We start from the raw sequence: 27,248 nt of genomic DNA, 5'->3' as shown, positions 1-27,248 counted from the left end.
TCAACTATGATTGTCAAAAAATAAGGTAGCAGAGACATTAATATGAACCTCAGATGACAGTTCCATTACAAATAAGAGATGAAAAAACCCCAATGAACACAAATAAAAGGGTTTTCTTTGTCTCAATTTGGACCAGAACGACATTACTTGACAAGGATTTTATTTAACAGAGGTGTTTAAAATGCTTCAGATGAAATGTGACATGAAAATTATTCTATTGTTTATAGACTTGCTGAAACAAACAGCTATAGTAATTATGACTACCCCTTACCATGGAAGTTTGATTTGAATATAGAAACATGATCTTATTGTTACCTTTGGAAGTACAGTCCACAATCCAATTAATGATTGCAGCAGAAAGATTTCTTTCAACCTTTTCAGTCACAAAAAACAATTTGTATTTTTTTACTTCCATTTTATTATAGCTTTTCTTTACTCACAGCATTCTGAATAAAATCTACTTGTAAAGAAAAATGCTTTCTGCTGCATTTGAGGTAAATATACATGTAATCAAAGCTGCATCTCAAATTCATTTTCATGCATTTCAGATTACATTAGCTTGGCTAATGTTACTGTAAATAAACACGTAGCCACAGCAGCAGAGAACTTGATGCAGAACTGCAAAGCCTGACTGAAAACTTAGTGAATAATACAGCTTCCTGTGCTGCAGTGGGCTCCGTGCTGCCTTTGATATGCTGCTATGTCTATTTGAAATAAATGTGCAAGCTGCAAATATGCCTTGACTGTTGTAAATAACTGAAATCAGATCAGCCATAGCTATTAGCTGCTTGAGATGATCTTCTAATGTGCAAAATCCTGATCACTGAAAATTAAGTGCTTTCTTCTACTCCCTAAGTAAAACAAAAAAGCTCCCATTAGATGCTCTTGAACTACAACTTTACCAAAGTACAACACTAAAACTATACTAACACTTCACTTTGCGTCATATAGTGCTCTGAATAGGAATTACAGTGAAAGCATACACCACAGTACTGACGGCAGTTTGTGGCTCTTTGCAGTTAAAGTGAACTGTAATATTAACAGGTAGTTTTGAACATATAGGTAACTTAGTTGTTAACTTAAAAATACAAAGCACTAGAAATGGAAACAAAGGAAACAAATACACCAATACGTCAATAAAAAATCCAGTAAAAATGATTTGTATTCAGGTGCTAGAACATTTCCAAAATCTAACAATTCCAAATGTGTATTATTTCTATTAGTTATGCAGCAGGGCTTTTCGTCAGCAAGAAATTATCTGACTCCATAGGCCTTGTCACAAGCAGAAAATATATAACTGGTAATTCCGATCACAGAAAGAGAATAGATTTAAACTTGACAAAACCCAGATACCATGTTACAAAGAAGCAATCTGTTCAATAAAAGAAGAGTGCAGTAGGACTGAAAATAAAATAACACACCCAAGAGGCTTCCCTGGGATGCAGCATGAGAACCAGTACTCTTTCTTAATAAGAAATGTATCAGTCGAACCCTACCAAAGCTTTCTGGGGACCTCAACAGATCATGAAGAGAAAAGTGGCCAAAACATGGCTAGTAATCCACTAAACCTACTATTCTTCTTTTTTTCCTTTTTACCTTAAACAGTCTATTTAGATAAAGGACACTTTCAGTTCTCAGTTCTAGAGCTAAGTAGTATTGGATTGCTCATCTGTATTACTTTGTTTTATGGGGCTTGGCTCAGCCTCACCGGTAAGTGATAGTTTGGTATCTTGAGCAGTATCATTCTGAGGATGACAATGGTAATGGTTAGAGAGATTTCTTTCCTGCTTCCATTTATGTTAGAGGTATGAAGAAAGCATGCATTCTGCCTGTATTTCTCTCTCACAGCACCTCCTGTGAGACATGGAACCACTACTCTCTAGTTCCCGTGTATGTTTGAGTCTGATTTATATTCCACTTTTTTTTAGCAAAATATCTTTAATCATATAAAGACTAAGTTTTTATTCATTTGCTTTTTTTTATTTTGAAACTGAAGGGATTAGCTACAACTTGATGGCATCTGCCCAACAGATTGCTATACTGTGAATGATTCAGAGGACAAACATTTCAAGTCATGGCTTGTAATTCTTTTTGACTGCATGATGAGTCAAAGAACTTCATCCTAGATATGAATTTGCAGCATCTATTGAAGTATATCTACTGTAAGTGAATCTGGTAGTCTCGGCAGAATAAGCAGTAACCAAACAGTGGTTACCAGTTAAGCCAAACATCCAAAGCCAGTACAGAAGCAAACAAGGAAAATGCTTGAATTGCTGCTTGTGGGCTTTTATCAGACTCCACATATTTTAAGCATAGAGAAGCCAGTGTTTTTTTGCCATTATATAAAATTTAGCACCCATTTGATACATTAGGTTGGGAAAAACAGCAAATCAATGAACAACCAAGCCAATACTTTTGTCTAATGACATATCCTAATTTTTCTGAAATGCGTTGAAATTATAGACTTCTTTCTTGACTGGCCACATTGTTAACTTCAGTTAGGTTATTATTATCTAAAAATAAACTTTGATATTGAGGGTCTAGTATTCATTCTAGACAGTATGCAATCTACATAATTTCTGGTTTCCCAATAACAATACAAATTATTAAAAGTAAATTCCCAACTTGCCTACAAAGATCTTGAATAGCAAAAAAATAAATAGATATTCACTTCAAAGGGAACTTGGAGCAATGAATAACTATATAATTCTATCATAAAACAAAAAAGTCTTTGATATATAAACTCACCATAATCTACATCAAGTTTAACACTCTCTTAGGCTCAAGATAGGATGATGTAACACGTAGATACTGTGACAAGTGTCAACAAATCAAAAACATATTAATGAATTCTTTAAAAGCAAGCTCTGAGTTGTGTTATCCTGGTCCTGAGGCAACAAGTGAAAGAATTTTTTTTTTTTGGTGCTTCTGGTGCACAGCCCAAATATAGTTTGTCCAAATACAGTTAATTTGAAAACTGGAAATTACACTATCTGTCCATAGACAGCTAGACAGATAGATCGAAAGGGTTGAAAAGAAGCAAAATTCAACATAATTTTTCTTACTAGCAGAAACACTTATAGGATGAACTCAGATGTGCTCTACAGTCATTATTCAAATATCAATGTTATGTGCCAGACAAACACTTGTCAAATATACTTGATTCTTCTCTGCACCAATTCCTGTAAGTGAATTAATTATCTTTAAACTGTCCTTCCAGCTCTATTTTCTTTAACTTTGTGTTTAAGGTAATGCCAAATTCTGTATGCTTTTGGGGGGCTATTGACACTTAAGCAATAACAATTTAAACATGAGGAATAATTAATATCATCAATTTGATAGCATTTGCTTTATAAACTCCACAATGCATTAACATATCACAGGATAATGCATTCTGTTAAAAAAAATAAAGAAAGGAGATATTTTGATTTTTTTCCCTGTAAGTTTAAAAGAAAAAAAAAATTCTTTAACAGACGTGTTACAGATATAAGCTTTTTCCAGAAACCACTGAAAACAGTCACTCTGTACCCCCCAAGCTTAACTAAAACACACCTAATATAACAATATTCCATAGACTGTCTAATAATCAAAGCTAACAAGCGTCCACACACTTGTAACTTTTCAAATACGAGTAAGTCATATTTGATTACAGTGAGATAGTTCAGAAGCTTACAAATAAGCATATAAGACTAATGCTCAAAATCTGGAGAAAAATTTTGCCATGAAGTAACTGATTCATTTACTCGTACTTTGTTAATACAACCTAACTTTTGAATTAAGCTGGTAAATGATACCTTAAACAATTCCATTACTATAGGATCAAGAAAACCAAAACAAAGAAAAACAAAACAAATGCAAACATTTTTCTGATTCAGTATCATAAATACTTAGCAACCTTTAAAATGTTCCAAAATCTCTGCTTTCTGTTATATTTCCATAACCCATTAAAAAGAAAATCTGCATGATTGTTCTTAAGGACTATAAAAGTACTACATTTACAGATATATCCAAGCTTTAAATACCCCCCCCCCCCTCCCCCCCCCAAAAGATAGAAGAGCTTTCCAAAGTAACCAATAAGTACAGTTTCAGGTTATTTTAAAAAGCAGGTTCCAATACACTTTCAGTATTCCACTAAGGTAGAAACTGAAAAAAATCACAGCAGTCCTTTGAAAGCACAGATCAACTACATAAGCTAAGAGCAGCATGCAATTCATGAATATGGTTCATTACCATGGTTACAAGCTTTCAGCACAGGCCGCTGTGTGGTTGGACTGAGATTTTGCAGTATGTCTGCAAAAGAAGGAAACAATGGAAATGAAACACATCTTTGAAAGTTACTGAAATACTCTAACAATATTACTAAGCAGAATTATGTAAAAGTTGGATGTTCCTATGTGTAAAGTGACAATTACATACCAGTGAAATTTTTTGATTCATTTATAGGGCAAAATGACTTTTATTTTCCCCATTCAACTAAAACATTAAAGTACACGTGGCTGTATTGAGGAGTTTTGTCATAATAATCATGCTATGTTAAGCTCAGTAAATTAATCTCTTAAGTGCTACTATCATCAGCAAAACAGCCTGAACATCCCTAAAAGTTATCACTGCAAGAAAAAATTAAACCAAATAGCACTGAAATTCTACAGCACTTGTAACTTTCTATGGGAAATAAAACGTAAAGTAGAATATTCACCTTTAGATCTCGGTGCCCTTTTCCTTCGGTCTCGAAAAGCTGCACCTGATTGCAAGGCCTCCAACAGGCTATCCATCACACCAGTCTCCTCACCTTCTGTAAAGGAGAGAGAAGGAACCCTCTAGGTTACCATAGCAATATCAAAGCATAAATAATAACAACTATAAACAACAACAATGAAAGGTATTAAGGGTACTATTAAAACTTTTTATTTCAAACTTAGACCAGGGTTTTAACATCCACAATTTGCTCTCTTGCAATTAATTATAACTGCTTTGGTCTTCTGTACATTGAACTAGGCCTAATTTTATTTCATTCATTTCACATTCCTCTTTCTCTATAGTGAGAGTGAAGTAGTTTTAAGTGAAATGCCATTTCACTCATATTTTCATTTCAGTACCCTTTTGCAACCACAAATAATCATCTTCATGTCAGCTTTCAAGAGCTGTTCCTAAAAATTATTTGCTATATTAGACAGAAGATCATTTCAGTTATTGTTATAAAACACTGAAATTGTTTCTCGGCAGGAAGCTGAGTGAACAATATTGGACTGGATAGGTAGCTTTAATCAAAAGCCGTTTTCCCTTTGTATTTAATGACTGCTGACCAATGTTAAATAATAGATGTAGCTCAGGAAAATTCTACTTATCCTATTACACATGTATGTATAATATCTATCAAAACACTTATGAATGTTACTGTGAAATGATAATTAAATGCAAGCATTAAACACCCTGCTTTTATTTCCTCAAATAAAAACATCAGCAGATGTTAGACTTTTGAACCTTGTTAACCCCTTGTGTCTGCGCCTGGGAGGAGAAAGAACGCTACTCCAGGGATTTACTATATGATGAAAAATCACCACGGAGGAATAAAGAATTACACGATAGAAATCTCATTATGCGTCACTGGGCAAAACTCCCTCAGTCAACACGCTACCTTGGATACAGTCAGACACATCACATGATTCTGCAGTCATTGCTAACAGTGAATATCCAAATCAGGATCTAAACTAGTTGATGGGTATAACAAGATGCCACATCACTAAAAAGGAATTCTGAAAGCGTTGGACTACGAATAAGGAAGTAAGGCAATCTTCTGGACCTGAAATTGGGGGAAAATTAGTATGGGAAATGTCTCAACACTGTTTCTGTCTCTTTATCTGCTTTAAATTTCATCTTTCAATAAGCTTTAAAGAATTCTAGCATCATCTTTCTAAGGTAAGTGGTTTCAAGGACAACAAAAGTAATTCAGAGAAAAAAGCTCAAAGTTGCAAACAGGAAGGTCTGGCAAAGTACTGTAAAACCAGCATGGACCAAATCATGACTATGACATTCTAGAAAAAACTTTTTTACTTTCATTATTCAACAGCTAAGTCAAGAGCTGAATCTAATTTAGCTTCTGAGAACCCTAAGCCTGGGTATCATTTAAAAGCAGAAAACAAAAGCAAAACAGAAAGAGGCACAATAATTTGGGAACCGAGATATGCAAAAGATTATTAAAAAAAAAAAAAATCATTTATTGTCTCAAAATTTGAGCTTTCCATCAACAAATTGAAGAAAAATGTCCTTCAATTATACTTTAAAGTCACATAGTGGTAACCTCATAATAAGAGTTTATATGCACTTATAAACATACATAAAGATCGCAACACATGCTACTTAATATTGACTTTAAATTACATTTTCATAAATATTTTAATTTTCTCTATTACACCAGTAACTAATTTATTATTTACAGAACCAAAATAATTTAATTGAAAATATCTTTTTGTGCAATTGTATTACAAATTGCATTTAGTAGGCACTTAAGTTACTTTTGCTTTCATTTTTACCCATTCTTTGATTTCTGCTAATTCTACATGTATATTTGGCTTTAGTGAGTAATTTTGGTTTCATTTTCAGAATGTCATGAATTTTCCCACCAAGAAGAGTCCTCTTCCTTCCTTGTAGTATTTGAATTGCCACTCTCCCAGGATGCTGGCCCTTAAAATGACAAAACTATAACCTGAGAACACCCTTAGAATCATAGAATTATAAAGGTTGGAAAATACCAAGATCATCTTATCCAATCATAAACCTAACACTGCCGAGTTCACCACTAAGCCATGTCCCTAAGTACCACATGTACACATACTGTAAATATCTGCAGGGCTGGTCACTCCACCACTTCCCTAGGCAGCCTGTTCCAATGCCTGACAACCTTCTCAGTGAAGAATTTTTTCCTAATATCCAATCTAAACCTCTCGTGATGCAACCTGAGGTTGTTTCCTCTCATCCTATCACTCATTACCTGGGAGAAGAGACACCCACCTCACTACAACCTCCTTTCAGGTAACTGTAGAGAGAGATAAGATCTTCCAGTTCCTTCAGTTGTTCCTCTCCAGACCCTTCACCACCTTCATTGCTCTTCTTTGGACATGTTCCAGAAAGATATTGATATCTTTCTTGTAGTCAAGGGCCTAAACTGAATGCAGGATTCAAGGTGAGGTCTCACCAGTGCTGAGTACAGGGGGATGATCACTGTGCTGGCCCTACTGGCCACTATTACTGATACAGACCAGGATGCCGCTGGCCTTCTTGCCTGTCTGAGCACAAGCTGGCTCATGTTCAGTCAATCAGCAACCCCAGGTCGTTTTCCACTAAGCAGCTTTCCAGCCACTACTCCCCAGGACTGTAGCATTGCATGGGGTTGTTATGGCCTAAATACAGGACCTGGCACTTTGCCTTGATGAACTGGCCACAGCCTATTGATCCAGCCTGTCCAGATCCCTCTGTAGATCCTTCCTACCCTCCAGCAGATAACCCCGCCAACCAGCTTGGTGTTGTCTGCAAATTTACTGAGAGTGTACTTGATCCCCTTCACTAGATCATCAGTAAAGACATTAAACAGAACTGGCTCCAGTCCTGAGTCCTAGAGAACACCATTTGTTTAGTTTCCTATGACTAATGAACTATCACAACTATGAATATGGTTCGGAATGTACATAACAAATATAATTTAGATTATGCATTCAGCTTCATTTTTTAACTTTCCCTTTCTCCAACTGGTGTCATGCAATTCTTTAAAATACTTATGTCTGGAATGAAAAACTCAGTGAAGAGTCTAAAACCAAAATCATTCTTGAAGAAACTTTGAGGCCAACCCATTAGCTACAGTAAAGTACATGAATGCTGGAGGAAAGTTTATAAGCATTTTGGGTAACAGTAATGCAAAAAAGACTGAAAAATATTACAGTCCCAAAAAGGATACCGTAAATTTTATGGAAAAGAGTTCATAAGCTTTGGTTTAGGAAGTAGGAATAAGACAAGAAGAATTTCAATCCTATTTCAGCATGTCATCTCTTTCCTTTTAAGCCTATCCAAGACTACTACGGATATCATAGTTATTTCAAAAACTGAACAGTTTTCAGTAGAAAAAAAAAATTCCTGGAGCATTATCTGCTAAACTATAAAAAACCCCACCAAATAAATTAAAAAAGATTCTAAATAATGGAATATAAATACTAAAAAGCCACAACTTTTTGTATCATAGCTGTAACATATTTATCTACTTTTCATACTTATCTGAAATATACCATGGTCAGAAACTAGATTATAAATTAGTGCTTCCGCTGATCATGCAAACCAGTTAACAGAAGAAGAAATAAAGTGTATAGAAACTTGAATTTAAAAACCTCTCTAGTAGCTTTTCTGTATGCATGGATGTATTGAAAAAAGTTAACCACTGCAAATAAAAACATTCATAGTTAATAATCTATGTACCTGAAACATGCAGTAAGCTTATTTTTCCAACTCCTACTCCTTGAGTTAGGCTCCAAATTCTGGGATTTTTTTCTGATTCCTAAGTCAACAGTTGACACCTTCTATGAAGCTATAGAACTAGCTATAAATACTCATACTATCCACAATGTTGTCCAAGTTTGTATGATGGGAATTTTAAGAAATGAAAATGTACCATCCAGTATTTTAGAAACATCTTAAACTGCCCCAGCACAACTGCATACAACATTGCTACAGTGATAGTATAAGAGTCACAAATATTGTTCAGTATTAACACTTCCTATGGGACCTTTAAATCAGCTTTCACAAGCTGCTGCAGACTACTGTCACCAGTCCAAACTGGCTTCCTAATTAGTCAAGTGTATCCATCTTTTGACATCCTAGAATGAGTAATTCCAGTTGGCTTGCAGATAGCTGTATAGCCCACAATAATTCCTTTGAGAAATACACCCTCTTATAATCTAAATAATCTCTTTTAACTGCAGAATATATTTAAATACTTTTTAATATCATACCCAATTAAGACTCAAAAAAATGTCTTTTAAATGCCATCTAAAGCAGAAGTATACTTGTCAAAACAGCAGGTAAGTTTTGCCCTTGACATTTCAGTGCCAGATATAAACTACCTAATTTCATAATTGTGTCTTTAAAACTGTTAAGAATATTAGAGACCCTCCTTTAGTGTGCTTTTATAAGCTTTACAGTATGAATTTAGTATGTTTTATGATAGCAACAGATACTGCAGTTGGTAATGAGTTCTCATTAAGGAAAAAATTATATATACCATAATACCAGAAGCACGTCCACTGACATGATAGAAACACAAATATCATTAGCAATATGGATTTAAAATAAGAGTGGGTGCAACAACATTACTTTGTAAGAAAAATGTTTCATTTTTACAGTTCCTCTGCATCTTTCCAATACAAAATAAAACATCGCACTCAACACCAGGACTCTAGAAGCTTACTTTAGCAAGAGGAAAACATAGAAGAATATACCTATTTCCTATTTCAAGAAATGAAAGCTTTATTCAGCTACTCAATAAAAACAAAAAGAAAAATCTGCTTTTTTTTTTCCTCAATGAAGGCAAAACTAAGGCACTTCACAAAAACCAAGAATGTTTTAGCATGTTTTGTTTTTTTTTTTATCTCAGTCCATACAATAAACAGATTTATCTACAGGGACTTTGACTGACATTTTCTACTGGGATCTATTTATGGCACTGCAATTACATATAGCTTTTTGTTACAGTGTAAGTAATGGAAAGGATCAGCTTGTAAAGCCAACCTCTGAATACTAAGCCTCACCTGAAATTAAAAGTTTGGACTAATGCATACATTAAAAACAGACCTGCAAATTTCATAGTGTAACAGAATGAAAAGTGTGCAAAAACTCGAGGGCTACTCATCAAGTTATCTGAATTAGGAGGCACTTTAATAACCTTTAATTATTTAATTATATGAATTAGCAAAGACTCCATGGCAGAACTCAAGCTTTTATATAATCTAAAAACAAACTTGGAGTGCTGAAGCTATTGGATTTGTTCTTGCAGTCTGAAGTCCTGATCTCACAGTTCAGTAATTACCAGAATGAATACCTTTTTATCCGTGTTTAACTAGAATATAAGACCTAATATAAGTCTATGTGTGCGTGAACATCTGTCTCTTGGTTACCGTGTTTCTCTGAAGGAGTTCACTGAGCACAGGGAAAGACATTACTATTTCCATTCAAATTTATAAACAGATAAATCAGAAAATATACACAATAATCACTCATACTGACAGCTGTGCTACAGAGATGAGGGGCTGAAGGAAATTTAGAAGTTAAACAATTTTTCACTTGTGGAGTGATAAAGTTCTGAATGGATTACATGACTGAGCTTAGTCAAAATAAAAGATTCCAGACAGCTTTAGGTGGGCAAGACCCTTTTCGTTTGGGTGGCTATAAACGCACAAAATTACCCAGGAGAATCAGATCAAAGGTCCTTTGTACACTAGTAGCCAACAGCAAACATCTATAAAAGGGACAGGATAAATATGCAATGACATTTCTAGAATGGTCTCTTGGTCTCCAGCCATTTGTGATTCAAAGACTTTTTATTTGCATTTAATAACTTTCAATGGATAGAAGCTGCCAGAGAAATCAAGTGACTTCTGTCAGCAAGCTTCAGAGCTTCAGAATATTTTGGTATGCAGTAACAACACTGTTCTTCTGTACAACCACTGAGGTATTGCCGAGTGAAGATAAGCGTCACAGTGAACAGCATAGAAACAGAAGCAATAGCAGATTCAGTTTGAAGGAGGAGTAAAAGACATGACCTTCTCTTCTACTAGCTTTCCAACAATGACAAAGGAGGTTCTTGACTCTTTTATAACCTTGGACTAAGGAAAGTAAATATAAAGCATACCCTCCAATGCTTTGGTAAGGATATTTATACCTCCTCTCTTCTGCAACTTGAGAGGAGAAACTTCTGATGACTCAGGGAAAAAAACAAACAAACAAACAAATATTTACACATAGCAGGAATGGGAGCTTAAAGAGGACTCTGATGTCTACCTCCTTATAGAGACGCGCAGCAGTATTTGGAGTACTAAATGCTTGCTCAAACCAAAACCTATCATCTGCATAAATGTTAAGAGTTCTTAATCCAAGAGATGGCTCCAGGGATTGTAATTTTTTCATGGCAATGCCAGTTTAAGTTTGCAGCATTCTTTTCATATTTGTTTAGAAATTTTACAGCTACAACACAAATGACAAGCCTTACAAGAATACTTATCTGCAGACATTACTTTATTGACCCTTAATTTTTTCAACAGTTATGTTTGTTTTGACAATTTCTCTCTCCCAAACACAGATGCTATTTATTTTTTCAGGGGCTTTGTGGAAACCTCAGATTCACAAATGCCTTTCAGCTACTATCTCCAAAGGTTCCACTTCTAAGTAAAATTTTCAGAAAGAAAAAGAACCATTTCTTCAAAGCATCTTGCTCTTTTGGAGCTACTACTTAGTACAAACAACTACTGATGCATTCTGAGCCCATGGGTTGCCAACAAGTTCATGAACTACATCTCCATGTTTGAGAAAATTTAGCACCTTTGAGATCTTGTTAGAACAACTTGTGCCTATTAGAATTGATCTGAATGTACATTAATTAAACCCCAAAAACTATTTTCTCTGCACTAAAAACATCCAGTTCCCTGAAGACCCAACAGTGCAAGACTTGATAAGATTTTGGTGTACCTCATCTTTCGCTGTGGTATCTGCAGATGTATTACACATGGCCCTATTATTTATTTTTAAATGGAACGTACCTGTATTTTATGATTCTCTGTATAATTTGCAAGTACAAATGTGAGAATTATTTTTGAGGGAACATCTGTTCTAAGCAATTTACCAAGATTTATACTTAATGTCAAAATGATACAACTGCAGCTGAAAAACAACCTCCATACTTAGTGACATATCAGGTGACTTTGTTCCAGTAGATTTGTGGTCCATGCCTGTCACAACTCATTCTTCATGTATAGGACTTTATTTACTTCTATCGGGCATACAGCAAAATTAGATCTAATCTCTAAGCTGTCATGACCTTAATGTCAACTACCCACTAATTATTAACATGAGTAAGTATTGAGTAGGCTACTTTATAAAGGTCCTACAGTTACAGTATCACAGTATCACACAGCATGCTAGAGATTGGAAGGGACCTCGAAAGATCATCTAGTCCAATCCCCCTGCCAGAGCAGGAACACCTAGATAAGGTTACACAGGAATGTGTGCAGGCGGGTTTTGAATGTCTCCAGGGAAGGAGACTCCACAACCTCCCTGGGCAGCCTGTTCCAGTGTTCCGTCACCCTCACTGAGAAGAAGTTTCTTCTCAAGTTTAAGTGGAACCTCTTGTGTTCCAGTTTGTACCCATTACCCCTTGTCCTATCATTGTTTGCCACTGAGTAGAGCCTGGCTCCATCCTCGTGACACTCCCCCTTTATATATTTATAGACACTTATAAGGTCACCCCTCAGTCTCCTCCAAACAATAGAGACCTAGCTCCCTCAGTCTTTCCTCATAAGGGAGATGCTCCACTCCCTTAATCATCTTTGTTGCCCTGCGCTGGACTCTCTCCAGCAGCTCCCTGTCCTTCTTGAACTGAGGGGCCCAGAACTGGACACAATATTCCAGATGGGGTCTCACCAGGGCAGAGTAGAGGGGAAGGAGGACCTCTCTCGACCTACTCACCACCGCCCTTCTAATACACCCCAGGATGCCATTGGCCTTCTTAGCCACAAGGGCACAGTGTTGGCTCATGGTCATCCTGTCGTCCACTAGGACCCCCAGCTCCCTCTCCCCTACACTGCTCTCTAACAGGTTGTTCCCCAACCTATTCTGGACCCTGGGGTTGTTCCTGCCCAGATGCAGGACTCGACACTTTCCCTTGTTATATTTCATGAAGTTATTCCCTGCCCAACTCTACAGCCTGTCCAGGTCTCGCTGGATGGCAGCACAGCCTTCTGGCGTGTCAGCCACTCCTCCCAGCTTAGTGTCATCAGCAAACTTGCTGATAGTACACTCAATTCCCTCATCGAAATCATTGATGAATATATTAAATAATACCGGTCCCAGTACTGACCCTTGAGGCACTCCACTAGTTACAGGCCTCCAACTAGACTCAGCCCCATAGACTGCAACTCTCTGGCTTCTCTCCTTCAGCCAGTTCACAGTCCACCTCACTACCTGATCATCCAGACCACACTTCCTCAATTTAGCTGTGAGGATGCTGTGCGAGACTGTGTCAAATGCTTTGCTGAAGTCAAGGTAGACCACATCCACCGCTCTGCCATCATCCATCCACCGTGTTATTTCCTCATAAAAGGCTAAGAGATTGGTCAAACATGATTTCCCCTTGGTGAAGCCATGTTGACTGCCCCTCATAACCCTCTAATCCTTGATATGCCTTAAGCTGGCACCAAGGATAAGGTGTTCCATCACTTTCCCAGGGATGGAGGTGAGGCTGACCGGTCTATAGTTACCCGGGTCCTCCTTCTTGCCCTTTTTGAAGACTGGAGTGACATTTGCTTTCCTCCAATCCTCAGGCACCTCTCCCGCTTCCCAAGACTTGGTAAAGATGATGGAGAGTGGTCTAGCAATGACTTCTGCCAGTTCCCTCAGCACCCGCGGGTGCATCCCATCTGGACCCATGGATTTATGGATGTCCAGATTGCTCAACTGATCTCTAACCCATTCCTCATCGACTAAGGCAAACAGCTCCGTCGACCTGACTTCATCTAAGGTCTCAGTTCCTTCTCTAAGTTCCTTCTGCTCATTACTATCAATATAAGAGGAAGAAGTTACACTCCTCACAGTTATTTCTTCCCCGCTGGCCTCACAATAAAAGCAATCCTTAAGAATAACTTTAAATAAGTGAACTCAGGAGTCCTCTTGGAGAAGAGGTTCCAATTTGAGGCCAGCTGGAGGCAGTCATGGAACAACTGTAAAGAGTAATAAGCACCATGGATGAACCAAGATGAATGAATTCCAAACTCCCTATATTAGAGAGCCCTTCCACAAAACAGTCCTTGGATATTAATATTATAACATCAAGATTTCTTTATATATATAGCACTATCAGATCTTTTGTCCCCTTCACAGTAAATTTAGTTGCACAAACCATATACATAAACGCCCAAAATCTAGCAATAAAACTACTGCTGCCCAAAATTTTTGTTTTTCAGGAAAGTGGCCCAAGAAGACAATTTAAAACAATGAATTATCAACATATGCTCAAAAATATTGATGTCACCTCAATTGTAATGGAACTTGAGTAATTTTGATAATCTGTGACATCTGCAGTCCTTCATTCCCCTCAGAGAAAAGGAATGCTATTAAGAAGTACTGATTCTCCTCTCCCATTGAGAAGAAAGTAATAAAATGGAGGGCTGACAAACTTGAGGTAGGCAGGGAAAACAGGGTCTTTGAGGGCACTTACTAATATAAGTAGGTTTGAGGATTTTTTAATTTATCTCAAAGGCAAGAATATTATCTGTTGAAATCTGAATTTTAATTACCTAATTATGTTTACCATTCTTACTGTTTAAACTGTCAGTGCTGGAATCCATGGTGTCCTTTTGTTTTGCAGAACACTACAGAAATAATGAAAATATTCATACTGCACAACTTAGCAGATGGTAAGAAAGTAGTAAATGTTTGTAGAACCAAAACCTAAAACACTCTTAGCTAGTTCATGAATCCATTTTTCTCCAAAACCAGACAAACAGTATAAAACCTCTGCAAAAATAATTGTTTCAAAATTGATTGCTAATAAGCTCATAACTGTCTAAATGAACTGAAACATGGATTCAAAACCATTTAGTTGTAATAAAAGGGAAACTAACACAATTGAAAACAAACTAATATTTTAGGTTGGAAATGAGATATTTTAGACATCATTTTGGCATCTCTTCACTGTTTTAGTGTAAGAAAGGGCAGCCTTTGTAAATAACCACTGATTAAAGTGGCTTGTTACTTAAATAGTATTCAAAGTAAGACACAATGAAGATGCCACAATGATGGAGTTCTCAATTAAATTACAACAAATTTAGCTGGTGTTATCACAGTTATAGAATTCTTTACACCATGATAAGATCAAAATAATTGATTGGTGTGCTATCTACTGAGAACCTGAACAGCACAAGAAAGTATGTATCTGAATGTTAACAGTATGCAGACAAGTGGCATTTACATAAAAATCCCCATCCACTGGCTATTTACCTTTGGAAGGACAGCATGTGATAGTTTGAACTGGCTTCACAGAAGCAAGTAAAGCAACCTTATTGACAAGGCATCTCACAATGGATATAATTTTGTAGCCCAGAGAATACTTTGAGGATAGATTTTGTTATCATAAATTTCAAAATACCAAGTACCATTCACTGTGTAGACATTCAAAAATTTTATTGAATTCCGCACACTTTCAAAGCTAGGATAAAGCTGAAAGGAAAATATGGAGCTGATATTTTTACACTTAACCTTTTTATCAGTGAAGCATTTGAGCTATGATAGGACACTTAAGTAGCACTGCCTATGATGTAAACTAGAGATTGAGAATTTTAGCAAATTACAATTTAGACTGATCCAAATCTGACATTGGCTTCATGTCCAAATCTCCAAAAAACACTTGCAAGAGTAAGTCAAATACTTGCATATAATTAAGAAACCCTAACTATGTTTTTATAAGCAGAAGTCCAAATTTGTATTATAAAGCCTACCTAAAACGTCAAGTCTTTCTAAAAGATACCACTCTATATATTCATAAAACTCTACACACTTCACAATCTATATATATATATTTATACCTGAAATATATAACAAAAATCAAACTGAAAACTTTATGAGGATTTATCACAGTATACATATTTATCTATTTTTAGAAAGTGACCTTATCAACACTGACCTTTGTGTAACAGTATTTCAAAGGCAGTCTGATGCAGAGGTATGGATGACAAAGTTGTGATCTAGATGACTAAGTTGTCACCTGTGTATGAAAGGCACTGCATAGGCTAAAAAAGACTACTACAGTTAATGAGAAGGCTGGTATGTGGTAGGAGCACCTTGAATTTCATGTTTGGAGTATATGTCTGTTCCTAGTAATGAAATTATTGTTTTCACCCAGAAGGAATTAGTTTAAGCTAAAAATCAGGAGTTACCTTAAATACAGAATCATCTTCCTTTTGGGTTAATAAGATCCATGTAGTGCTGGTCAAACCTCGTATAATAAAGTCCTAATGTGCTATATGCAACCTACTGACTCAACTCACATATTTCGTAGACATTAATAGAATCTATATTTTGGTACATATTTCTTTAAGATCTTAAGTTTTATGTGAATGCAGAAAAAAAGTCAGTAATATCCTCCAAATAGCTAAAGACTTTTGCAGTATTATATAGGTCACATTTATGAGAAGAAACGAATCTCTCTTTCCTCCATCTTATATAGCCAAAGGAGGCACCATAGGCGACAAAACGCAACACTTCAAATAACTTCCAAAAGCAGATGAAAGCTGAAGAAATCCAAAGAAAATGACTTCAATAACATAGGAGAATCTAGGACAGGTTAAATGTCTGTGTTTTAAATTAGACCAGTGGTTAACAAAACAATCATAGGATGTTGATATAAATCCTGTTTAAGCTTTGGATAGCAGCCTAGGCCTTGAAAGGTATGGGCACAAGCTGAAAGCAGAAGCTCCAGAACCTTAAACTAGTCACTAATAGCCAATTAAGGGTCAGTGAAAAAATAGCACAATCTCAAGCACTGGGAAAAGACTGCTCTTACATTAACAAAAGAAGCAGCAGCTAAGCAAGGGAAAAGTATCCAGCTGAAGGCACTGCTGTGGCCTGGGGAATTAACATCCCTCCCCCCCCCGAAGGATTTTGCATCCTGTAACCTAGAGATAGACAAGAGGGTCAGGAACTGTCTAGAAATTAAACCACTTTATAACAGAATAAGATCCCAAACTGTGAGTGTGGAAGGGAAGATGGTAGAGAAGACAAAACAATACCCACTTCAGTTCTAGCTTTCCTTGCAGAAGACCTATCAAGTTTCAACATGCCTTCTCAACTAAGACCATCATTGGTAGCCACCATTGCCAACTCTATATTATCAGCTCCATGGGATTTTATATTCACATCCAATTTAGGACACAGATGTTAAGGCTTTGAATATGTAGTGTTAGTGACACTAAAAAGTAATTTGTAGTGGCAGTGATAATGTCATTCAAGTAATAATTGAAATAATGTTTCTATAAATCCAGCATCTGATCCAGTCACCATATCATGAAAAGATACGCAGCAAAATTCAGTTACTCCACAGTCACAGTCCAAGTGAAAGTGTTTTGTTATTTTGATAGAGGGCGAACCTGGTTAGAAATTTGTCAGCAGGTCAGATATAAACATTTTGTCACTGATTTACAGATTCTAAATGAGAAAGAAGCTTGCAATGAACTAGTTCTGGCTAGGAAAACAAAAAGAATTAGTTTTTGAATATCTATGTTAGTCTTCCATTAGAATTGGAGCAACATTTGCCTCTTCAATTAAGAAATAGTTTTCATAAGCTTTTTTCACTGTCAGACTCAGAGTCTTCTAATAGACTTTAAAAATGATGTTGCAAACAAGCAAAAGAACCCTTACAAGAAGCTTTGCAGAACAAAAGCCCAACTAATCAGTGGCCAGCTTAGTGAATATAACATTCAAGACATTGGTGATCCTAACACCATCCTTTACCATTCCGCTGTTGTCTAGATTAATCATTCCAGACTGAACCTTAAGTGGCTGCTAACAAGAAAAGGAAAGCTCTTTCTGTAGACTTATATGATTTAATAAAACCAAGCTACTAAGAAACAAAGCAGCTATTTACTCAATGACCCAGCAGATCTGCAGATGACAAGTACATAGCTCCCTGCTGCATTAGCAGAAGCAGTAGGTTTAACTAGCAGAGGCTTACATACACATGTGGATTAATATATGTAAGTCTCTAACGTTGGCACCTGTATTCTGGAAAGCCTGAACATGACATTATTAAGAAAGGGACTTGAAAGAAACTTTAATTTTCCACAGAAAACTACTAAATTTCCACCCAAAGCACTATTAGTCATACAAATGTCTGAGAAAAGAATACCTAACCTCTTTTTAGACACTTCCAAATACACATGAATTCTTATCCTTTCCTAGTCTTCAGCATCCTTCACTATCTTCCATGGGCTTTAAAAAGATTGTCACAGATAGTTTAGTGATTGGGTTTTGAATTTACTTCTGAAGAATTGGTAATTCTGTGTTCAGAGAGCAGCTGCCTGATTTCCCAAATTAAGAGAAAGGTTTACTCTTGCACCTCAAAGCATGGATGTTCTTATGGAAATAAATTAAATACTTCTGGCCTGAAGAATCTCTGAAACTAAACACAGCTACTCTGTCTACTACTGAAACATGGAAGAGACACATAATGGTTTATTCCAAAGGTGCTGGCCAGGGTTTGAGTGGGGAACTGTTCAACAAGATCCGCTCAGAAAAAAATGAAAGCAGCTCATGAAAATTTACACAGTAAGTCATGTGTCATTCTGAAGGATTCCAGAAGCTCAGTCTGGGATAAAATGTAGCAGTATAGAGGATCATGAGATATCTTTCTTGTAACAAAGAATTCACAGTGTCTGCCTTCTCTTTTGGTACAAAAGACAACACAGCGTGAGGAACTTTAAAAATGTATGGCTGGGGTTGCTTTTTAGAAAGGTGCTTCAATAGGGACCTACTGAAATAACAATCAACATGAAAAGCTGCTTTATTATGAAGGTGACAGAACATTGCAATAGGTTGCTCAGGGAGGTTGTCCAAGGAGTCTCCTTCCCTGAAGTTATGCAAGAGCTGTCTGGACACTACCCTGAGCAGTGTGCTCTAGGTAACCCTGCTTGAACAGGGACATTGGACTAAATGACACCCATTGGTCCCTTCCAACCTCAACCATTTTGTGACATATTTAAAATTAAAATCTTAAGAATACTTCAGGAAGGGCTTATTCTCATAAAATAACAAAAATGAATATGTAACTTCAGATAAAAGAAAGAAAATAGCTTTGTGATTTGGAACATGTGTTTTCAGGTAACGAAAGGGGTCTGAGCATAATTAAACTTATACTTGTCACACAAGGTTCAATATATACTAATAGAAAAATACAAAGCAGCATTACAAGTTCTAATTCATGAAAACAGGTAATTAGAGAAGCTCATTAACAAAATAAAATTTAAGGACCTCTTTGCCGTAAACTTTAATACGTGAAATTGTTCATTTATTCCGTCTTTTCTCATAGTATGGTCAGATAATGAAAAAATAGCAGCTTTATTTTCAGCAAATGCTTGGTAAAATGGGTTTTCTATGTTACTTACCTGTTTTCATTTCTAATAAGCTTTTTTTCTTTTGTTGCCTCTCTTGCTTTTCTTTTTCTGCTTTTTCCTTAGCTATTTTAGCACGCCTCTGTTTTTCTTCTGCTTCTCTCCTTCTCATATTTTCCTTTACTGCTTGCTATGAAAAAGAAAGTTCCATTAAAACTGAAGTCTTATCAAAAACAAAGCTGAACCTTAAAAACAAAGAAAAAAGCTTTAAAATCACATCTCCTGACTACTAACCTTAATTTCTCAAGGCAAATAAATATTTTACATTCCATATTTAGTGCATTTTATTCAAAAAAGTAAGCTAATTCAGAATAAATACCTTAAAAGCATACTAATAGCCCCCAAATGGGGATTAAAAATTCAGCAAGAAATGCATCTTAAGAATACACACATTAATGGAGAACAATTCAAAATATCTAAACCACTTGGTTTTACAAAACTGTTACTGTTTGTATTTCTAGAATAGTTTCAACATTTATTCTTTCTCATGCTGCCACTATACCAAGTAAAACAAGGCTGCTTGGGTAACTTTAGCTGTGCTTTGTTCTTATCTTATCCACATATGCACTAATTCACTGGTCTTATAAATTTTTGTCTTCAGGTTAATACCATATACCATAGTTTATTTTGAATTATAAATAAGTACTCCATAACTTCCAATGAAGCCCAAAAGAAACCAGGGTTTTTAAATCATTATTTTGCATATTCAGGCATTAAATAAGAAACTGTCACATTCAATACTTTAACAAAGCTATTTTAGGATTATTTTTTCATTATTTCAGTGTTAACTATTTTCACTGGCAAATTCTTAGTGCTCTCCAGGGCCTTCTATTAAATGTGAAGTGCCAGGCACCTATTCTTCATTGCAGAAAGTTTATCTTTTCAGAACGCAGTTACACACAAATTCTCGTCCTTCAAAATAGATCAAAGTATCCCCCCCCTACACAATGGCTAACATCTTCACAAGGTCTGAGGCAGAGGCTCCCTGTTGGCAGGGATATGTAATGTCTCATGTCGGTTCTAGTGGGAAAATGCCCAGTCTGCCCCTAGGAAAAAAAAAAAAAAAAGTAAAACAGGATTAAAGAGTACTATAAAGCACAGATTGAGGATTACTGCAATATATGCACGGGCACCGTTTGTAGCATCACTGCAATAGACAGTGAACAAAGGAAAGGAAAAAATATCTTGTGAGGAAATACCTGCCTTTAATAACCAAACAATAAGCTTTCAATCATGAAAAATGAGAATGAAATGGACTTTTTAAACAAAGCAAAGCTGTACTTCCACAGCGTCTTCTCCAGAGTCACCTCTGTCAATTTTCTTGACACTAGGGGAGGAGGGGAGAAGCCTGCTACAAACTGCTAAAATTCTGAATTGAATTAATTTTAAGAAATTACTTGCTGATTTTCAGACTGGGCATTCTGTAAACTGCTAGGCAAAACTCAAATGGGACTTGAGCACAAGTACAAATTTGACTGAGATGACACACTTTCCTAACAGAGTTGACAAGGAAATTTCTAACATTGCTTATATACTTTTCCCCAAAAAAATTATAGCAGGAGGACTCAGCCACAGACTGCAGTCATCCAAATGTAGATGTCTATTTATTTCTAATCACACTTATTAACTGGGCTTAACTTAGCAGGTCACACCTTCATATTCAACACTTTGAAGTATCACACCTTGCCTCCAGCCTTTCTCTAGCAGGACACTGGTCTTCATAAGTTCTATGTCATAACTTAAAATTTCATGATGATGATGTCTTGGATACTGTTTAAGACACCTCCGCAGGATACTAGGCACTTCTCTTATTAGATCTCCTTTAAGTCACTGTGTAGATACTTCCCCCAAATTCTGCTAACTGTACTGAGTATGTATTAACTTGACTGTAACACGAGATTGGACATCCAAGCTCACATTCAGATGCCAATATTTAGAGGTCTATGCCCTAGAGCCAAATCTACATGGTTCTTTGTGTTTTCAACAACAACAACAAAAAAAGGTGTATAAAGTTCTGCAAAATGCTTATATCACAAATTGTCAAAAAATTTACTAAGATGAACACATACTTGTCTCTCATGCTGTTTGCACTTCAAAGATTAAATGTCTTAACACTTCCCTGCTCAAAAGGCCTAAAGAGTTTGACATGGTCTGTGCCCTAGATTTGGTGCTCACAGAGTGTGAGTAGCTGTCACAGTCACCAAACAACACTGAAATACGAAGTGCCCACCAAAGTTAAGTACAGAGCAAACATCAAAGAATCTGAAGTCTGTGGCTCTATATTTAAACATGTTTTTTTAAACATTTTAAACATTTTCATTAATTGAGAACAAAAAAAACCCCACATTATAAGGAGGTAAGTACTGTACACAAATTATCAACTTTGCTTGACAATGGGGATGACTGAACTTCACTTTCCCCACACCTACTTGTGACTTAAGTAGTCTTTTAGTTTTGGACTTTTTAAGAAGCCAATGATTTTTCAGCACTAAGTTTAAAATGATTTTGAGCTAATTTTTCTATAATGCCAACCACCTTCAGTTTCTGACAGTAATCAAGACCAATGCTAAACAATTATGAAAATCAGACCTTAGGTGTCTCACACTAGACGTCTCAAAAATCTTTTCCAAAAAGTCTCAAAACTGAGCAGCTACTCAATATTTTATTTAGTGTCATTGAATGATAAGGGGTTTCATGCCTTATCTACACATCTTTTTCATACAGCCTTCAAACTGTGCGCTGCAAGACAGAATTATTAATTTTCCTCTAGGTTTCTTCTATCATGCTCATCAATAATATCTAACTGTTTTGAAGCATTAATTAATCTGCTTTTATAATGTTGCTGCAAAGCAGAGGTTAGTATCAGTGATGATTTTACAGACACAGAAAAAAAAATATGGGAGTTTTCAATTTAGGATGAACCTAAGCATTTAGAATTCTTATTCTGCAGTGTTTAAATAGGAGGTATGGTTTAACCATCAGAAAATTAAAGTAATATAACTATTTCATAATATTTAGCAATTTTGAAATCAGATTTCTGAGTTTCATTTTAGGCACTGACCAAGTTAGGAAAGTTATCACGCTCATATTGAAAAATCTGGCATGCACAACTTGCCAAACATAATTATTCTCATGAAAGACTGTGCCTTCTAGGTTTTCAGTTGTTAAACTGTAAAGTTGCAGAGGCCTGGTGAGCTTTACATGTTCCAATGTTTGCTACATATGGGTTCCATTTTAAGCCCTATCCTCAAAATTAAGTCCTTTCCCTTTCCTTTCTGATGAAATCAGATTTTCAAACCCTTTCTCAGTATCTACAAAAAGTATTTTTCCCCCATCTACATCCACAAATATTTTTGAGAATATTAAAAAAAAAACAACCATCCAAGCAAGACCAAACAAGACTAGGGAACATGCAAGCAACTTAAGTGTGTTGCAACAATAAGTGTCAGGTGCAAGGAGTGGATGGTAAAATGAGTAATTGAATCTTTCTACAGATCAATAGGCATGAGTTAGATCACTGCTCCAGATTTTGTCACAAAGTTCATAATTGGATAACCTTCCTGCAGGAGTGTAGCCAGCAAGTTAAGCTATGCAGTCATAAGTAGCCAGATGTGACATAAGCCACCTTTTCCAAGTTATCGAAATTAATAAATTCATACATAATTGGGGACCTGCCTTTTTACTCTTCCATTTCTTGAGAAAGAGTTGCTTACCAGCCAAGTGTTCACAATCCAAGAGAAAAAACCTATTTTTTGCAAGGAAAGCTTAAAAGAAACAAACCAAAATCAGTCACAACCTCCACACAAAATCAGCTTCTCCCTGCTCCCCCTAACACTACCAATCTGAATGTAGTCCTCAGTCACCAAGACAGTAACCCCTACTAATCCTAAATAAGAGCTCTAGAAAAGTATTTTGAATTTATATAGACATCAGCTTTCCCTGATTTGCTTGTGTTTGGTTATTTTAAATCGATGTATATAGCAGGCTTGAGTATGTATTCTGAAGTACATCAAGCTAATCATTCTTCTTCCAGAACTACATTGACAGTGGCAAAAGAACCTGCAATATTTTGGAGACCATCTGATTATCCTAAAATTTGCCAAGATGACTGTTCATGGTCATACAGAATCAGCTCCAAGAATATAAAGAAACACCCTGTTGAGAAATTTCTACCTTACTTTTCAGAAACGTCTTTTGTTAAAACCTTTAAATCACATTTTGGTAGGGAAAAAACCTAACCAAACCAAACCAAACCAAACCAAACCAAACCAAACCAAACCAAACCATCACATCTCCCTTGGTCCCCCAAATAGAAGAACAAACAAAAAAGACAACAAAAAAACCCAGAGAGTCTGAACTATGGTTTAAATTATGTTCTAAGTTCTATAGAAAAGGAGCAACACAACAATAACTTGGATTAGGTCAATAACCGGGATCATCAACTTGGATGGGGCCTCGAGCAACCTGGTCTAGTGGAAGGTGTCCCTGCCCATAGCAAGAGGGTTGGAACTAGATGATCTTTATGGTCCCTTCCAAACCAAACCATTCTATGATTCTATTATCAATCTAATGTCTGTTTCTCAAATGTAATTCAAATATTTCAAAAATAACAAAGTAATAAGTCTTAGCCCTTTGACCCGAAGATCACCCTTTTAAAGGGAAAAGACAAATGTAAGCATTTAAGATGCATAAAACAAAGTCCTAGAAAATCTACTGTCACAAAAATTTAAGGTCGTTACAAAGAGAGTCTGAGGAAAATACGCTATTTTTTTTAAGCCAGGCTAAGGAGCTCTGAGTTTCAATAGCAGGGATCCTGCTTACAAATGCAAACCTCAGCACTGATCAAATGAAAAATTAAACAAAATAAAATCACAAGTCTGGATTTTGCATGGGAAGAACATGCATTATAAATATAGAATTACTGTTAGAATATTTGTTGTTATGTAAATAAATTTCGTTTTAAGTAAATCACAAGCATCCTTCAAACAGAAAATGCAGCTGTATTGAAAAATAGTAGAGTTTCATGTTTTTTCACTTCAGGTTATATATGCATACAAGAGGTTCAGTTTTAAATTACCTTCATTGTTGTTAGGAATTTGTAATTATTTCAGAAATGAAATAATTCACAAATAATAATTCAATACTCCATTATGTTTAGGATATCTTAAAAGTTTAGGATGTGCCAAGTAAAATTTCTGATAAGAGTATCAGGTACCATTTAAGGAGGAAGAAAATAATTTTTAGATTGTTCAGTAACTGAAAGATTACAGAAATAATTTCTAAGAAACATCAGGCATAAAATAAACAGACTATACCATGAACATTGTCCGGAAGTTGTTTAAGTCCGTTAAAAACTCCTCCACTGAAACTTTTTTCAGATCAATGGCATAATATCCCATCACGTTCTGATAAAGCTTTTCCATGTTCTCATGCATCCGTGAAAGTTTCTGAAAATCTTCTGTGGCATGAACCAGAAAGCTGTACACTGCTGTTAAGGCTGCAAGAATACTCAGTGAATCCAGTTAACCCCACAGATTTTACTTAACATTGATCTATATTTCATACACATTTTTCACTTGCAACTATTGGAAGTATCAAAAAGAATTACTTCAACATCATACACACTTCCTAGTATTCATTGTGTATATTATGCCTATGAATAAACCAAATTTCATCAAATCTTCTCAATTCTCTAAAATTTAAGGATTACTTCATTGTCATATTATTTTGTATGAAATGAAATGTATGGGACTAATCTAACTTCAAGCACCTATGTAGCTTAATTAGCACCACTGTCTTCTTATTGAAGCTAAAGTTTTAGGTATATCAATTACTGTTTATATGGAATTTAGGTATGGGTACCACTAACTAACCTGAATACATTAATATATCAAGAAATAGTATAGTTCCTACTGAAATTAGAGTAAAAATAGAAATATTGATAACAGTGTTCAAGATAAAAACTTAATAGCTTTTTTTTTTTTTTTTTTAAATGCTGTTGTAGCAACAGCAATATACTGCTTCCTGTTCCTGGTGGCTGCATCAGGTATTTATGCTTTTTCTAAGGCTATTTGCAATGTCAATACAACTTCATTAAATTACAGGTGTAAACAATAGAACTACTTCCACAAGAGATAGACAATTCATAAACAGCACCAATATACTGCATAACACAAATGAAATAACCCCCCTATGTTTATTCAAGACTTTTGATAATAGTTTGTCAAAGAAGCTCAACGAAGAAATATTGTGTGCAATCATTTCCTTATGTAGGACAACATCGTAAGGTGTTTACTTTAATGGAATGGTAGCTAAACAAATATTTATGTTCCATTATTTTGCTGCTGCAGGAAAGACTACGAAGGACAAAAAATGGCAATTTTACCTTTACTCCCAATTGCCCACCCAACTATTGCAAAAGAGAATTTACTGCATTTGTATACTTTATACTAGATACATACGGTATTGTCCCTTTATTTTATGAAGCACAGGATTTTTAATCAAGTGCATTAAAATTGAGACAATACAGAATTTTTGTCCTCCGTGCTGTGTTTAATACACAGTAACAACTTACTGCTGAGTGACTGCTTCCACTCTTAAGGTTTTTTATGATGCACACTTCTTCTAGTTTTATTTAGAGGCTGAGTCCCATTTGAATTTCACTATTAAATGTCCTTCTGGTTGTTAATATTGATCTTAAAATACCAAGCATTTAATAGTTTTCTTTTTGTTATTTAGAATCCATGCCAGTGTCATATGATAATGTTCTCAGACACGTACAGGAAAGGAAAAATTTCACAGCGTTCAAATTAGCCACTGTGATGGGTATTAGCTAGGCCTGTAAGGGTAGAACAGTCTCCACTATGTCAGACTTGCAGAAAACGACTAACTGAAGCCTAGATTTCAGTGATTTTAAATGATACCTCTTCAATCATCCCCCCAACAACTTCATTTCAGGCTTTCTCTGACAAGCCTCTTTAGCCAGTGTGAGCTTATTTCCATGTTTCTATTAACTTCACAAGTTGCAGTTTTTGAGAAGCTTCAGACTGCCTGTGCTGACTGGCTAGCAACAGCTCAAAGAGAACTGATGCTGTTGGCCTATGTTTTCTTCCCATATCCGTTGAATCTTTCTCCTTAACAAAGCTGCAAAAATGTACAAAGCTTACAAGAATCTACTCTTCAGAGCTGAGTTTCAGGAAAATTATTAAGGATGTTAAAAAGCTATTGGTGGGACAGCAAAGGAAGTTGATGAGAGATTAGTATGTAACAGCTGCCCAAATATTAAACAAAAAGAAAGGATTCTGAGAAACAAGACATGACAAAACACAAGTTAAGACCATGAAAAGAAATGTCAGCAGTTCGAAAGAACCCAAACAAACCAAACCAACAAATTACTATAATAAAGGAAAACAGTAAAAATTAATGATGATAGAAACTAGAAACAAGCATTTGCACATCCTGTTTATTTTTGATTTAGGATACTTACTATTTGTGATTCTTAGATCATTAACATAACTTTTTTTTTTTGCAATTATGAGGCTGTTTATTTCCACAGAGTGGAAGGGTAAAGGCAAATAAGGTAAATTTGTTTTATTGGCACTATGTATGAATGTCATACATCAAATGGTCAAGTAACTTTCCTCAGTTTTCTGGGAAGAAAAAACTGAGTGGGGGGAGAGTTAAAATTATCAATAAGATTCATATTTCATCTTGTAAATTAATGATATGCCAAGAGTATATACTGACATGGAAACTCAGGTGGAGAGGCGAGAGAGACAAAACTTCTGTGATATACTGCACGACATCGCTAAATTTACAGGTATGTTAATAGAGTCCACA

At 35.8% G+C, this 27,248-nt stretch overlaps 1 protein-coding gene across 1 annotated transcript in view; it reads right to left on the bottom strand.

Moving 5' to 3' along the window:
* The window catches only part of DIAPH3 (diaphanous related formin 3), a 230,889-nt gene that overhangs the window by 58,949 nt on the left and 144,692 nt on the right, over positions 1–27,248 (bottom strand). The window contains exons 24-27 of the mRNA XM_061457257.1: positions 24,725–24,889; positions 19,404–19,539; positions 4,697–4,792; positions 4,231–4,290 (exon numbers count right to left, since the gene is read on the bottom strand). Coding sequence (XP_061313241.1) covers positions 4,231–4,290; positions 4,697–4,792; positions 19,404–19,539; positions 24,725–24,889 — 457 coding nt within the window. The remainder of the gene's footprint in view (positions 1–4,230; positions 4,291–4,696; positions 4,793–19,403; positions 19,540–24,724; positions 24,890–27,248) is intronic.

Source organism: Pezoporus flaviventris, unplaced genomic scaffold (assembly GCF_033815535.1).
Source record: "Pezoporus flaviventris isolate CSIRO_AGI_PZ_B2104156 unplaced genomic scaffold, CSIRO_AGI_Pfla_v1 ptg000025l, whole genome shotgun sequence".
In the NCBI taxonomy this organism is placed as follows: domain Eukaryota; kingdom Metazoa; phylum Chordata; class Aves; order Psittaciformes; family Psittacidae; genus Pezoporus; species Pezoporus flaviventris.
Note: the sequence above shows the minus strand (reverse complement) of the source record. Positions and strands in the feature narration are given on the sequence as shown.